Source organism: Plectropomus leopardus, chromosome 3, assembly GCF_008729295.1.
Source record: "Plectropomus leopardus isolate mb chromosome 3, YSFRI_Pleo_2.0, whole genome shotgun sequence".
NCBI lineage: Eukaryota > Metazoa > Chordata > Actinopteri > Perciformes > Serranidae > Plectropomus > Plectropomus leopardus.
Window position 1 is genome coordinate 35834467 of NC_056465.1, and position 16674 is coordinate 35851140.

The following is a 16674-nucleotide window of genomic DNA, read 5'->3' on the forward strand; positions in this document are numbered from 1 at the left end:
TAATCTTTAATATAATATGTATTTATAATAATTTTAAATATAGCTTTTTTCCTTTTTCAAAAAGCATAATTATCCTTATCTATTTTTTGCAGTTTGTGAAACATCTCTTTCAAAGTTGCTCAGTGCATTTTTTTTTACGTTTTTGACAGAAATTAAACCAATTTGCTCCGGGTTCTTGTGAAAGGCGTCTGAGAGAAGCACAGGAAAAGTGATGTCACTTCAGGTTTCTAAGGGTTAACCTTCAAAGATGTACAAAACTCATAATTCAGATTAACAACAGTCATCAGCCTAATGGTCTCTCTTGTGTGGCCTCGTGGCCCTTACTTTTTTACGTAGTCTCACATGTCGCCGTACAAATAAATTCATATTTGAGAAGTGTGCATTAATAAATCATAATTTCCTCTTAAATCACGACACTATCTGAGCGCAGAAGTTTCTTCAGTGCTTTTCAGCTGCTTCTAAGATCACAGGAGTGTCTCGCCAACAAAAGAGGTGCGTCACTGCTCACATGTAAAACAAGAAAAGTGGGTTTTGGGACTGTTCGGTATGTGAATCTGTGCTGTCTGCTTACTCACATTTTCATCTGTGCCAGGATGTAATTACTTCATCGTGAGTTTCTGTTGACAGCTCTCGCTCAGTGATCGCCGGCTGTCGAACGAGGAGAAGCAGTTATAGTCACTTTACAGCTCATCATTGATGATTTAATTTTCATTTAGGTTTTGATTTTTTTGAGGAGTAAACTACAAAGTAAAAGAGAGATTTTACAAAGTGATTAATGGTATTTTTTGATACTGTGAGCACTGTGACGGCAGTGTTCGAACCTTCAGGCCGCTCCAACAGAAGTATTTTTCCTCTCAGCGATGAATCTCAGGTGAGTTACTGAAGACCAGATATGATCAGCACTTCACACAAAGAGCTACAGAAAGCCTGAAACTTTCTGACCAAAGCACTCAACGCGCTAAAAAACAAAAAGATCACACTGAAAGGTCTTCGCTTGGCTAATTAATATCTCAGATGAGGTGATATGGGATCATTTATGTCGTGAAAGAACATTAGTTTGGCAAAGGTACTTTTTTTTTGTCTCCTGTATATATTGTCTGATAATGTATTCTCCCTATTTATTTTTTTCTATAGAATTAAATAAATAAAACAGACTGAGGTCATTACAAAGAAACCTGAGCAAAAGACATTGCTCAAAAATCAGCAGGAAATTAGTTAAAAGAAAATTACCTGAAAATGAATAATGCAGGAAAAAAAACCAAACAAACAAGAAAATTACCTGTAAAAAGAGCTGAAAAAATGTTTTATTTAGATATATTTTTTCTTGTCACATATTTTTTAAAGAAAATATTATCATTATAAATATAATTTTGTGGACATTTTTCTCTATTTTTAGGGATAATATGATAGTAATAATAATCCCAGTCTGCTAGCACACAATGTTGGAAATATTTCAAAATTCAACATAAAACTTCAGATTCAAAGATTGTTTTGATAAGTGCCTAAGAAAAAAGAAACATCAAATATGAAACTTAAAATGGGAAATAGAAATGATTAGATGAAAATACTTATATTAAAAGTTGAACATAATTCATTTACATTAATTTAAATGAAAGCTAATTTAAATTTCAAATTTCACTTTTTAAATTTTAAATTCATTTTATATTTTCAGATTATTATATCACATTTTATTTTTTTTATTTTTTTCCCTTTCCTTCTCTTTTTTATTTAAATACGGCCTAATTATTACTAGTAGTGGAGAAAAAATAATAATCTTTTTAATTTTATATATTTTTTTATTATTCAAAATTTTGACTTTTAATTTGAATTAAGACCAAAAATATCTTCCATATATATCTAGTAGTGTAGTAAAATCATATTTTTTTTCAATTAAATCTCTTTTAGAATCAGAATCAGAATCAGATTTTTGGTTTTATTGCCAAGTACAAAAAAATAAAAATCCATCTAAGCACTTCCATTTCCCATTTTAAGTTTCATATTTGATGTTTCTCTTTTCTTCAAATTCATTATTCATTATTATTATTATTATTATTATTATTATTATTATTATTATTATTATTATTATTATTATTATTATTATTATTATTGAGAGGCCATAATTTAATTTAAAAAGAAAAATAAAGGGGAAAATAAAATGTGAAATGCTGATTTGAAGATGTAAGGGGCCAGTTAAAGTGCCGTCCGTCGCCACTAACACTTGGCGGCGGTGTTGTTGTTAGTTGCAGCAGACTGCGCATGCTCGGTGCGATGTAAACACTGGTTAGGCCGCCGTCTGTCTGCGCTCTGCAGCCGCTGCAGACTTCAGTGTGTACACGTATTAAACGGTTGCATGGGCTGCACCCGGAGACTCAATGGGAACTAGCTAGCTAACTCAGCTCTGGCTAACGTTCAAACTGGAAACAACAGCCATGCTAACTCGGAAAATATAGCTTCATGTATTCGGACAAAGCGATCGGAGAGCAGGCTTTTTCTTATAACCGGCGGACTTTACTCTCGTGCATGGGAAGCAGACGACGTTTGCTGCGGCTGGTTAAAAACGCTTCAAGGTAAAAGGATTGTTCTTGTTTTTTTCGGGCTCTGGCTAAGCACCGGAGTGAACACTAACTCATAAAAAGACTTGTAGTTATCTTGTATCAGTACAGGTGAACCGGTATGACATTATATTCAACAAATAGACGGTGTCAATGCTGATCTTTTGCGTTTATTTAGTCAAAGTATTAAGTTTTTATCACTGGCTGTCATTGATAGCTGAGCATAGTGTGAAACTAGTTGCTTTGCTAAGGGGTCCGGCTATCACCTGGAGTCAAACTATAATGTAACAGTGGATTTTTTGTCAGATTTGCACTGTTGAAATTACATTTGTATTTGATCGTAAGCCTCGTGAAGCTCAGAGGTTTCTGGAAGAAAGACGCTGTTGCATTTGATGCTGGATCTCCATTTCAGCTCACAACAGCAGCGAGCCATAAAAGGAGTCTCCAGTGTCCAAAGCATCCGTCCTCAGTTTACTGCCTGGAAAGCAACATGTTTCTGAGAGCTGGGGACACGGTGTGTATCCTAAGCAGAGGATTTAAAGTGCTCAGCCCTGTGGCGCTGGCCGTGTCCAGGCCAAGGATATATTTAACTCAAAGTGCGGAGAAGTGACTTGCAAGTTACAGCAACACCGCGGCTGTGAGGCCAGAGATGAGGGCGACTTCCACACCTCTGAAACTGTGAAAAATGGGACAAAGGATGACAAAAGATGTATACGCATGGTTTAGTAACGATGGGTATGATGAGGTGTTTCTCACAAATGAGAAAATGAACATTTGTATGTTCAGAGAATCGCTGCTTAGTCAGTATAAAGAGCTATGAGCTGGTGATATTTAGACTAAACCACAACTGCCAACATTTAGGGTGATTAAAATATGAATACAGGACTGAGAATGATCTTTTATACAACGTAAGTAGAAAGCAAAGATTCCTGTGTGCTCAGCTGAGATCTGCTATTGTATTATATTGCTAGATTACTTACCTAAAACAAAATTTTAATATTTAATGTGCTGAGAGGTGTGAAGCATAATTGTGCTTCTACATAAAAGCAAAAGACTACAAAAGTATGTTTTACCAAACAGAAACGCTCAGTGCTTCTATATTTCGCACATTACTTGACTACATTAACTCAGAAACACTTCTGTAACTAATATGCTTTTGATTAAAGGTTCACTGTATCAGGATTTAGGAGCATCCCAGTTAGAATTCCTTTAGTTCATTTTGTAGAAAGTTTTAATCAGGAGCCGAATTATTTGCAGAGGTCTCTTACTCTCCTAAACAAAACGACCAGGTGATTAAAACCAGTAAAAACACAGAATAATGTAGTTTCATGTAACAAATCAGTGTTTCAGCTTTTCTGTGTGCGCTCACCCACTTTGTGATCCAGGAGATTTTAACCGGGAAGCCAAAATATCCGCAGAGATCTCCTCCTCTCCAAAACAAATGAACCTGAGATGGATCCGGGAAAGACACTGAATAAAGCAGTTCCTTGTACATTTTTTTAAAAGTATTTTTTCCAGTACTGCTAGTGTGTGTTCACCTTTTTTTCTCTGATAACTGAAGATCCAGACGGAGCCAGATTGTCAGCAGAGGTCTCTGCCTCTTTAAAAGAAAACACACCTGGTGATTAAAACACTGTAGTAAAAAGTGAAAACACTGAATAAGGCTTGTAATTGTGGTAGCCGGTGAAAAAACACGACTGGCCCTATCTAGAGCCCGTGTTTGCTTTGTCCAATCTGGGCTACTGTAGGAACATGGCGGTGCATCATGGTGATCTCCTTATACACGTACTCGCTCCCTATGTAGATATACACAACTCATCCAAAAGTGACAAAAACACAACGATTCTTATTTCAGGTGATCATACACTGAAAAAAAAACATGCTATATTATATAGCATTTCTGCCAATATATTGATTAAAAAGTATGAGTACTCCTACCCCTAATTGAGCTCATTATTTCACTAAATGTTTTCGGTTTCGATACACCTCTGCAACGCAGATTAAACCCTTTTCTTCAGTTAAATGCCATTCTGCTACCAAAATTAACTGGCAGCGTCTGAATCAGCAGGTTTAGGCTAATGACACAGCTCCTATATTTTTAAAACGAGTTTCCTGGGAGGTGACTAACACTGAACTACACTTCACTTTTTTGGCGAGTGTTTTTTGCAAGTTGTATCTGTTAGACTGGAGATGTAGTTGAGAAAAGTTTTACTCTAAAAACCTCTGTACAGATGTAAAGGAACAGTAAATTAGAACATTGTAATAAAAAAGCGGCCAAACTCTAACAGAAATGTACCTTTTTTTAAAATTAGAGTAAAATTTGATGCTTTTTGGAGCAAACATTACACTATAAAACCTCACATTTAACTGTAGAATACTGTAGTAAAGTTAAGTAATTTACAGTATTGACTCTGTGACAGTTTAGTGATAGACTCCTCAGTCTTTTGGGACGAAGAAAGGAGCAGAAGATGTGCGGATGTTGTTTTTTTTTTTGCCTTGTTTCTATTTTGGGGTAGTAGTATTTTGAATTTATCACACAGAAATAGTTTCAGTTGGAGTGTATGAACAGTAAATAGAGAAGAAGCAGCTGAGTGATTATAAGACGCTGTAGTCACATCTGTCAAAACTTGTGGGCTAGTAAAAAAAAAAAAAAAGAGCTTTTCAAGTATCCTGCTACCACATATGGTCGCATCGTGGGGATCTAGAGGTGGTCTGTGGAAGACCATATGCCACACGGATGTAGACAATAGAGATTACACACACACATTTTCCCAGAATGCTTACTAGTTTACCATCACTCTCACTCCCACTAAAATAAACTAACCAGGCTGAGATTTATGTGCTGGCGTTATTGATTCAAACATTTAATTTCCTACACTTCCGAGGCTTCTCTCTGCAGCGCTGGTTTTGCAGGCCAAGTGTAAATTATCAGCCCCTGGTTGTAGCTCTCATTATGTGGCTGCATAATGAAGAATAGCCCTCAGCAAGACCATTGAAATGCTGATTGTACACTGGGAAAATCTGAGCTTCCCCTTGTGTGTGAAAGTGAAAGGCCTTCCTACCTCAGTGTGAGTGTTATTGTAAGTCGGCTCCGTGTTTTAACACCCTCACTCAGCACACGGACGCCATGTCTCCCTGAAGATAGCCGTGCTCTCTCCTGCTGGGCAGCACTATTTTCTTCCAATTCACCGCCTAGAAGGGGAAGGAAGACAGAGAGGTAAAAAAGAGAAAAGAAAGATAAATAAGTCTTTTTTTCACCTCAGATGATGATAAAGGCATATCAGGGTTTATACAGGCATGAAAAACCAGGAAAAGTAATCAAATTTGTAAATAGCACTTTCCAGACCTGGAAAAAATTTGACAAAGTAAATATACCCTGAAGGTTTTGGAAGAATCATGGAGTTTTATTTCAAAAACCTCTGTAATAACACATATTGCATTCAAGGACGGTCAGAAATGTGAAAATCCATCAACAATATCTATTTTTACAGTTTCTGGTACTAATAAATGGTGTAAACATGCCTTTATGGAAGACATGTTGGCTTTAAAATCACCAAAAACCTTCAAAGAGAGAAAAAAGTACCAATTTAATTTTTTTTGCCAAAATCTCTTCTTTGAAAATTGCCAAAAATTTGAAAGGAAAAAAAATCACAAATATATTTTCTTCAAACATTTTTAAAGAAAACCATCAATTATTCTTCTTTAAAAATCAGCAGTTTAACACAAAATACTCATGTTTAAAGTTGTATGTCTCTCCCCTAAAGCCAAAATCAGAAGCTTAAGTCCCTCCCTAGTGCTTAAAAAATTATTTAATGTGCCTCCCTCTTTTTGCACCACCTTATCACCTCTAAAAATTACAATCAGTTCCTCAGTTAAGCTCCTAAGCTACTGTTATTTAGTATATAGTTATGAAAAAGAAGCGATAAGGGGTATCGGTGGTCATTTCAGAGAATGTATGGACTCTAAAACTTGCCTCAAAGTCATGGAAATGTCATGAAAAACCTGCTTTACAGACTGAATCTCATAGTTGTACATGTGTGCATCCTTTTCTTGGTGCATTTTGCATTACTGTGAGTTACTGCTGGGTGCCATGTATTTTGAATTAGCAGAAAGGAAATGCTTCTCTGGTCTCTCTCAGTTCCCCAATCGTCTCGAAGTTGTTTCGCTGAGGCTTTCTTCTGCCTCGCTGTGGGCTTCATTAGCTATGCGCCCTGCATCTCAGGGCCCCTTTGAGTTCTTTGGCAAACAAAAGCAGAAACAATCTCTGTATCCAGGATTTATAGGGAAGCCCTGCTTCACTTGGCTGGGCTTGTAAGGAGGAATGTATTCTCAGGCCACCTGGACATTGGCCTTCTCCTGTCTCCACTACGTTTATTTTAGGTCATATTTTCTCCCTGAATTCAATATTCACGTCATTTTTAGTTTTATTTAAATAAATGCAATAAAGCACGCTGGCCTCTGTTTTTTTCAATGTTTCATTAATCAATAAATTAATTCGTAAGGTTCATTTTTATGAGGTTAATCATTAAACAGACCTAATAAGACCTTATCTCGGTCATCTTTTCTCTCCGCGGTTCGTTCTGTGTGGCATTCGACATTTGGAGTCTGTGAAGAACATTACATTTAATTATTATTTGCTTTCCAAAAGAAAGTTTACAGACACAATTCTTGCCTGAATCATTAGTGCAAAAAGAGTCGCGCTGGGTGACAGTAACATTTCATATAAGATAAAAAGTGCAGTTCTTCAGGGTCAGCTTTTGTTCCCATAAAACTGCTAAAATAATAATTTTAATAGCAGGTTTAACGGGCGAGTACTTTGCTGCTGACTGGCAGCGTTTAATGTACTAGTCGACCAATTGTGCACTTTCCTGATACTCATTTTGCTGCTCAGGTGAATTTACGCGGTGTGACCTTTAATTCTTTGCACTATGGATTGTATTCATTAACTGTATAACCATATATGTTTTAATTTTCTACTGTTGAAGTGGAAAATGTGCTGATCAACATCTGAGTCAGTCTGCACACACCCAGTGAGTTTCGGGCTCTGTGCGGGAGCAGGATGTGTCTGTTTTTGGTGTGGATCCTGTTATTTTGGTAATGGCAGTTGGAGCGGCTAAATGTAACCTGCATTTTCAGAATCACTGAATTATTGTTTGTGTGGGCAGTGTACGGGGTTGTGTTGGGGGGAAAAATAAAAACCATTGAGCTATTTTCTCTATTTTAATATCAAAGTGTTAGAGACAAATTATCTGCCATCGATGAATCAGACTTTTAATTGTTGGATTATAGATGTGTAAAAAAGTAATCCATGTGGTACTAAGAGGTCAAATTGGAACTTTTTTGGTAGTTTTTCAGAAATAATGTAGGGAGAAACCTGGAGAAATTACAATACACAGTAAAATCCCACAATACAATGGGAATATAATATATATATATATATTTTCTGGCCAGCCATAATCTCACTGCCTTTTCTACCTTAATTAAAAAGGACTTTATTAATAAAAGCACTGAAATAACGCTATTATTTTAGATAAATCTATTAAAAATAAATCCAAATCCAAAACGCTGATAATCGTGATTCACAAAAAAAAAAAAAAATCATTTATTTTTGTGCCATCCCTAGTTCATACACATATTTCTCAAAATTTAAAGGAAACTGAAACATTTCTATCAGATTTCATCCTAATCTTTAACATGATTTCCTGGCTGTCTGGCTTAAGGAGGGTTGCAGACTGACATGCAGGATTTCTCGTTTGAAAGCTTTGAACTTAAAGTTTGAAGTTTAATGACGATAACGACGATAAAATTTAGCCTGTATTTGCTTTGAACCATTAACATACAAAACAACAATGCGGCATATTTTAGAATGATATTGCATCTAAAGACATTTCACTACGATGTTGAACTGATCTCTGTGGTGACTGTAAAGCCACTCAGTGTTTCTGTCTGAGAACAGGCGCTTAAAAAATCTTAGCTAAGATATTTTCGGTCTTTACTGTAGCACATTCCTATCACCACATTTACCACAGTCTCCTCCTCATCCTCCTTTGTTTTCTCTCCCTCTCTGCTGTGTTTCTGATCCTTTGTAGACCTGATATTCGCAGAGAAATGAATCATCATTTTTTACTGAGTAAGATGCATGAAATGATTGGTTTCCTGCCTGGTGGCAGTATCCAGGCTTCCTGTTGAGCTGAAACTGAAGGCAAATACAGGTTTTGTTCAGGTGCGAGGTGAATTTCAGAGGGTTTTTTTTTTTTTTTTGCTGAGTGCAGAGGTACACTTTCCGTCGCAGACTGATTTCAGCAGGAGACTTTAAGAAATCCTATCGTTGGTGGAGCACTTTGACCCGTCCTGACGGTGTGATCAGCATATGACTACAGGGCAGTGTGTCATTAAAACGGTCGAAGGTTCAGAAGGGTGGATTACTGCCGGGATAGAACTTGTTACTGGCATTTAAATGTGATCGTTTTTTCCCTTTTGTAGCGTTCTCTTAATGAATACATGCTGGATTTTCTCATGGAGAGTGAAAGCAGAAGCCAGTGATTTTGGATTAATTGGAAAAGCAGGTAGGAATGTTAAAAAAATGGCCTGCATTCAGTTTTCAGGCTGTTACTGTTAATAGTATTTTTTTTTTCGTCACTATTGTTCACCAGATGGTCACATTCTCTCTGTAGTGTCCCATTTTATTGACAGCAGATTGGCCTTTGCTAATTCAAGTGCTTGTTTTTCATGCCGTGTCAGTGGGACACCGCATAATGTCAAACCTAGATTACGTTGTCAAAAGTCAGCAGCAGGTTATTGTAACAGAAAGTACTGTGGTTCATTGTGGTTCGTGGTGGTGGTGTGGTCTGCTGTGCACAAGAAGCTCTTTCTCAATAAAACTGAAATACTGCAGAAAACACTGCAGTGCATCGGTAAAAGTTACAGGTAAAAAAATGTGGTGGTAGTTATAAATGGAGTGAATTGACATAAAGTTAATGGTTTGTGAACGCAGGCAGAGTGGCCTCACCTCTGAGCCGCAAACGTAGGTAGTAACAGCCCCGAAACGAAGCTTGTGTAAAACAAAGCCAGAAAGACATGACCACGAGCGCGAGATGTTGACGACATGTTTGTGTGTGTGACCCATTGTGGGAGATTTGAAAAGCAGCTGTTAGCATAGCGGCTTATTTAAAGAAGAACGTCGGCGTTAAATGTCCATAAAATGGCAAAACAATGAAGCTCCTTACCCTCAGAGAAGAGGACGCGATCTGCTGCCATATTACAGAGACATCGTTTGCTTCTGTGTAAAAATGCAATGGCGGTATTAAGGGGAAACCTTTTGCTGCCCTATAGCGCGTTCCCTGTGTAAAAGTGGTTATAAACAACCATTCATGCTTTCATTGGTACCTACGGGCAATTTAGAGTCACCAGTTAAACAGACCTGCATGTCTTTGAAATGTGGGAAGCCAGAGAACCCGGAGAAAACCCATGTTGCCATGGGAGGAACATGCAAACTGCTCGGCAGCCTCGCCCAACTTCGCCCCAACTCGGGTTTGAGCTGTGGACCCTCGTACTGTGAGGCAACACTGCTAACCACTACACCATGGTGCCGTCCTGCAAGATTTTCCACAAATTCATTCATTTGTTATGGCCAGGTACAAAACAACAAAAAAGAAAAGAAAATATTGTGGTTTGATGGTGTTACAGAATTATTATTATCAGTCAGAATGACCCTTAAAGGAAGAGTTTGTTTTGGTTGAACAAAGGTTTTATCTCTAAAATTAAGACCTGGAACCATTTTTAATGGTAGTATGTGTTTAAGTAAGTAAGTTTTTAAAATATCATAGATAAGCGGATGGATGCGGTTCGATAATCTTGAGCTTTTATATCATGGTATACCTTAAAATCTCTGCAACCCTAATCTGCTGTCACATATTGAGTTTCTATTTTTTTGGAGCTGGACTGTCTTTATGAGTGTGGTTTGAATTGATGTACGGTTTGGTTATTCATTGCACCACACTCTCACAGTACAGAGCGTACTCCGGGAAGCAAAGCTCAGTGAATGTTAACCGCTTATTGTGCTGAGTCTAAAAGTTTGCTTTCACTCACCTCTGCAGCAGCTGCTCCTCTCATCCATTGATCTTATCTGATCTGCTCTGATCAGATAAACTGGTCATTTATCCATCCCCCGACTCAAACTCCATGAACTCCTGTTGTGGAAGAAAGATCTCATGAAGATTTATGCCTGAGCTACATTCACAGACCGACGAAATCTCTGAATTTAGAGACGGGACATAGAAATATACAAAAGAGCATACACACAAGAAAGAAAAAAAGAAAAGAAAATTTGCTGACTTGATCCAGCAGATGCTGACTGCCGGATTTATGCTATCATAGTTCAGGCAGGAATTATGTTTGAAAAAATATTTACTAAGTCAAGAAGTTGTCTGATTGATGTTGTCTGTCCCCGTTGAGGCAGGAGATAAATGTTTAACTTTTACTAAAAATAAAGACAAAGTTTTACTGTTCTTACTGAATTATTTTTCCTCCTCTGCAGGTGGCGACAGACAAAGTTGCTGGTAAGCTGAGTTCTACTCTCTCATGGGTGAAGAACTCGGTGTCCCACACGGTCAGTCAGATGGCTAGCCAGGTGGCCACGCCCACGTCCCTGCAGACCACCACCACCTCCTCTTCTACGTCTTTGTCCTCGCCCGCTCTCTCTCCATCCTCGCCGGCGCAGCTCAGTCCCGACGATGTGGAGCTGCTTGCCAAACTCGAGGAGCAGAACAGGTAAGCAGCCTGATTCTTAAGCTTCTCCCGCCCGTCATCTTAACAGTTTGTGATGTGTCGAGTGGAAGAAGGTAGACTTTGTTCAATGGTTGGCTCGATACCATGTGTGCTGTTCAGGGACAGAGAACTCAGTCTGGCTGATTGGCAGACAGTCATAAGTAGGGATGTACTTAATGTCTTTTTACATTTAAAGGGATAGTTCATCTCACCCTCATGCCGATGGAAAGTCGGGTAATACATTTTATTTATAAAGCGTTTTTCTAGTACTCAAAGACACTAAAGATTCAGTCATCATCTACTCAACCTCGCACTGATAGAAAGTCAGGTGAAGTTTTACAGTCCACAAACACTGTCGGAGGTTCACGGGGAAAAGGCGTTGCACTTATTTCCCAAACAATAGAAGCAAATGGTGACCAGGATTCAAACATTAAAAATAGTTAATTAAACCTAACTTAAATCGTGCTGTCATCTACTGTAATTTTATTGTTTTTTACAACATCTTTTGCACGTCTGTCTGTGATCCCTCCTGACTTGCCCCGATGCGCCAAGTTGTTTTGAAAAACGTCACTGGCGTCATGTTTTTAGCCTTTTTGTAGCCTGTAGCTCCTAGTGTGAGAGCTGCAGTCATGCATGTGTGCTTGTATCTGCACGCCAGTGTTTACATGCTACCTGGAAGCCTCCCACACACATAGCAGTTTTAAATCCGACAAAGGGACTTGTTGCTCGCTGCTAACTCCAGAAGTCTCTTTCTGTGTGTGACGGAGGCTTCCAGGTAACGTGTAAACACTGGCCTGCAGATGCGGCGAGCTCTCTTTTTTAAACATTTGAATTCTGGTCATTGAAAATTAAGCACAGGACATCACACTTTGACCCAGTTTGACCTGGTCCGTGATCGCCTTAATACAAGTCCTGAGGGAAGACGCTCAGACTGCACTCGAGGAGGACAGAGTAGATAATCACTCTCCTGCTTAAAAATGTGAGACAGGTTACAGCCTGTGATACAACTGGACGCTCATTATGTCGTGCAGCTCGTTCTTGTCGGTGAACGCATTACCATGCACAGAAATGTGAGAGCTGTAGGGTATCTCACGCCAAACAAGTTGAACTTCCTCAGGAAGTTCAACTGCTGCTGGCCTGTGCAGGATACAGCAGTATTTTCTCTAAGCATTTACTATAACTGTCAAATAAAGTTTAACTAACTTGGGCTTCGTATTCAAACCTTTTAATCATTATTTTGTCCTCGCCATATATTCTTTGCACATCTGCACGGCTCTCACTGCAGCAGAGTCACTCTACATGTCCACCATCCCCCTCCGACACACACACAACAGGTCGTGACATGCCAGCTAGGCAACTGCAAAGTACACAGAGTGAAATATCGCTAAAAGAAGATTTAACAATCTCTAGTTTGTTGGATTCTGGATTTTGGTCTTTGAGTGGTTTAGTTAGTTGGTTGAGTTTTTGTTCTGCTTTTTGTCATCGTGTGCTCCTCACATAAAGAAAAAGTTGTGAGTTGGTTTTAAATAACTTGGTCACTTATTTGCTGGATCAAAGAGTGCTTGATCCTTCTTACCTTGGCTCTTGGTAACGTGAACACAGCTTCAGGGGGAAGAGGCTCAGTGTGTACGTTTTGGATTGGCTGGTTTGAAGATGTTCCCTCTGTGTTTGTGCTCATTTGGCTCTGGCCTGGTTTGAGACTGTCTCATCCACTGGCTTAACAAAAGTACCTGGAACAAGACGTAAAGGTTAAGATGTGAGTGATAAACTTCACACCCTGCAGTTTAAAGAGAGCGAGAGAAAGAGAGGATAAAACAATTACACCTCTATTAGAGGCCAGAATTGGCAGGAACCTCCTGTTGATTCTTAAGGTGCCAGTTTGTTATGCATTGTGACTCTGAGCAATGCAAATTTGATTTTTGGTTCCTTTTTATATGCTACACTATGCAGACAAGTCAAGTGATGTTTTGAAGCATATTGTATAGACCAAACTTAAAAAACTGGTAAGAAGTAAAGAGGTTCAGCTGCAGACCGTGACAGAATTATGAGACATCTGAAATGACTAATGGATACTAGTGAACTGAGTTTAAATAAATCTTGACTTAATCAATATACAGAATAATACAAAAAATCTTAACTTTATATAATCTGATTAAATAGGTGTTGACAAAGTTTTTCTTTGGTGACATAATATGCAGTTAAAAAAAACTTGACCTTTATATCTGATTTTTGGTCAGAACTGGTAACAAAAGCCACACATTTCACAGTCTTTTGTAAATTAAGATGTATTCTGTGTGCTGCCTCTTAGCTGCTCTTGTTCACATCAGATTTCGGTCCTGTTAGAGGGTGACGTAACGCCCCTCTATTGCCAGCTTTGTGAATTCTTCCTCCGTTGTGACTCTCTCCCATGGCTAGCGCTCTCTGTGTCAGCATGGAAACCGAGCGTGCAGTTCAGAGTTCGGGATTGTGTCACTGTTAACTCCAGTGAAGACGGCGGAGCTGAGTTCAGCTCTGTGACTCATCGGTACGCCTACAGCTCCTTCAGCTCCTGAATGCCAAGTGACACTTGTTTGACTCATTTGGGGAGATCAAAACTAACCTGGGAAATGTTAAATTTTCTCCCTAATTTCCTTTATGAAGCACAGAGCAGAAAACCCATCTGGTGAACAGAATTCAAAGTGTCGGGGTTCGTAGTTCATCTGCTCTTTGACCCCTGCCTTCACCACAACACACATCCGGGGCCCTTTCACAAGCCATTGCACATGTCTCTGCCACGCTTTGCTTCTGAATGACAAAGGCGTCTCTACTTTCTAAACCAGCCTGTAGAAACAAACTGATACCTCCCAAACACGCAGATTTTATCATTTTGTCACGAAGATCTTTAACAACAGGAAGAAGGACTTTGGTATTTGTACGTATGTGACAGATACTACGATGCGTCCTGCACTTGCGTACCAAGTGTTTGTCTATCTGCTGAGGCCTTTGTACCCTGCAGAGCAGATAAAAGGCACGAGCATTCGTTCAATAACGCCACAAAGACGAGGAAGCCCTGCGCTGACAGCTACAATCTGTAAATCAGACATGCCATTGGTTCAGAATTCCTAAAAACCGGAGACATGAGGAGAACATCATGAGTTTATCTTGGTAAGGTTTATTGAATTTTAGGCTTGTTCTCCTGCTGTAATGAACGGTAAATTGACGTCATGATGACATTGTAACAGTTAAACTTTTTGCCTTTTGTTCTAGCTCAAAATTTTATAAAAATCTCCTTTTATGTGCTGTGTGCTGTTGATTTTTAACAAATGCTGAGTAGTTTTTTGTTTTCATAAAGCTTCAGACTGGTGTTTGACTGCTGGTGAATTATTAGCAGAGGCCCGAGTATGTTCAGGTTCATGGCCTGTCAGTGCAGTGTGTTTGTGACAGACTGACTAAAACACTTAAACTGGAAATTCCTGCTACATTCTAGCTATGAAACGTTTTTTTAAATGAACTTTTTAGCTCTTTGTCAGAGCTAAATACAAGTGAAGAAGCTCTGTTGCAGGCTGGACACTGTGGTCGTCCATTTCACTCCTTCCCTCCCACACGACCCAAATTTGGCTGTAACCCTAGCCATTCTGGGAGCACCCTCAGTAACGTCACGGGCTCCAGTAAAGAGGCCGGGGCCTTTTTCCGAGATCAGGTGTCTGAGCCTTTGTGTGTCTGTCGTGAGCTCCTCATGACCGCACAGTTTGGGAGTCACAGCTTCTTTTCTCTGCACGCTGATCTCTGATTGGGTTACTCTGGCAGTAACTCCAGTGACAAACTGAGAAGAGTGATACAGTACAAGATTAACCAGCTCAAAAGCAACTTTGCTTAAGCTTTCAGGGCTTGAAATACTGCATGTATATGCATTTTAGTGCATCATTTCAGCTGTAGGTGTAATTCTCAGCTTAGTGTGTGTGTGTGTGTGTGTCCCTTTGTTTTATCATTCTATGATAAAACAAAGTTAAAAATTCAAAAATTCAGGCATTTTTGCGGGTCAGAACTAGAGGTTAGCTCTTTCCTCCTCAGCAGCCTAAGTTTCGGGGTAAATAAATGCTCTGCCGACTGCGTCAGAGCTGATCAGATCAATGGATGAGAGGAGCAGCTGCTGGTAATGGTGAAGTTTCACTTTCACTGTGCCTGCTGCTCCGTTTGAGCCCACAGTACACTCTGCGCTCCAAGAGTGGTGTCATAATTTAAATAAATTAATGATATATATATATATATATACTCTAAATGAACTCTTAGTGAACAGTCCAGCTGTAAAATACATGGCAAAAAAAAGACAGCAGCAGATGTTTTAATCGTGGTGAGCCGCCACAAATAAATTAATGTGTGGGAAACCCTGGACTGATCTGAAGAGAGGATTTTGGACAAAGCTGTCATACATCCATGCAAAGTGGCTTTTTAAACCAGGTCTCCATTTTTAGTACAAACCTCGAAATGTGGGCAGCTTTGATTTCAACACTGGATGTGGTTTGTCTGTTTGCCACAATCACAGCTTGCAAATCGTCTGGCACTGATTCTAGATTTAGCACAGATAAACTTTTCCATCACTGGTCTGTTTTTTCCCAAATTTTGGTAAAGATCTTCAGTGGAGTTAATGTCTTCAGATTGGTGAGGAGGGAAGCGGTGTAACTGAGAACGTATTGCTCTTGTTTGGGTGTTTAACTGGTTAAACAAAAGGTGTAGTTGTGTAAGGATCCTTTCCATAATGTTGTCAGACACTTTGAATAACAATCTGAGCCTGCCAGTGCAAAAGCACTTCAGGACAGAAATGAATGGTGTGAAAATGCCTGGAGTGGTTACATTGCAGCCTGTGTGACTGCTGCTGGCTGCAGGACTCTCACTTCATAATGAACCATTTTCAAAACTTGTTGTTCATATAACAGAAGAAGAGACATTTGATTTATTAAGTTTTTCCTAAACATTTTTTGGTGTGGACTTTAAGAACAAGAGAAAATGTTGTGTGAGTACAGTGTTTACAGCACATCCTACCTCATACTTTGACTACAGGCTGCTGGAGACGGACAGCAAGTCGCTGCGCTCCATGAATGGCTCCAGGAGAAACAGTGGCTCCTCCCTGGTGTCCAGCTCCTCTGCCTCCTCCAACCTCTCCCACCTCGAGGAGGACTCATGGATCCTGTGGGGACGAATCGTCAATGAGTGGGAGGAGGTGCGCAAGAAGAAAGAGAAGCAGCTCAAGGTGAGGCTGGTGCTCGGCACTACCTGTGAGGTGACAGCCGAGTCTCGTGCAGACCTGCTTAAGAGCTTACTGAAACACGACTGCATTAAAGAGCTTACCGGGACACATTTGACCCGGCTGCTGAAAACA

General features: G+C 39.4%; 1 protein-coding gene and 1 long non-coding RNA gene across 5 annotated transcripts in view; one reads left to right on the forward strand and one right to left on the reverse strand.

The window, feature by feature from the left end:
* The first annotated feature begins 588 nt into the window (after positions 1-588).
* evi5b (ecotropic viral integration site 5b) overlaps positions 589-16674 on the forward strand; it is a 43971-nt gene continuing 27885 nt past the window's right edge. The window contains exons 1-4 of one of the 4 annotated variants that reach the window (XM_042483728.1): positions 2147-2567; positions 2965-3066; positions 11089-11321; positions 16356-16545. In XM_042483728.1, coding sequence (XP_042339662.1) covers positions 3043-3066; positions 11089-11321; positions 16356-16545 — 447 coding nt within the window. In that variant the 5' untranslated portion in view covers positions 2147-2567; positions 2965-3042. Of the gene's footprint in view, positions 872-2146; positions 2568-2964; positions 3067-11088; positions 11322-16355; positions 16546-16674 lie in introns of those variants that run through there. The other 3 variants (XM_042483727.1, XM_042483730.1, XM_042483729.1) reach the window with 3 other exon arrangements.
* Positions 11378-16391, reverse strand: LOC121941030. The gene is made up of 3 exons (XR_006105722.1): positions 16338-16391; positions 12895-13048; positions 11378-11430 (listed from the first exon to the last, which is right to left on the reverse strand). It is a non-coding gene; the product is annotated as an uncharacterized LOC121941030 (long non-coding RNA).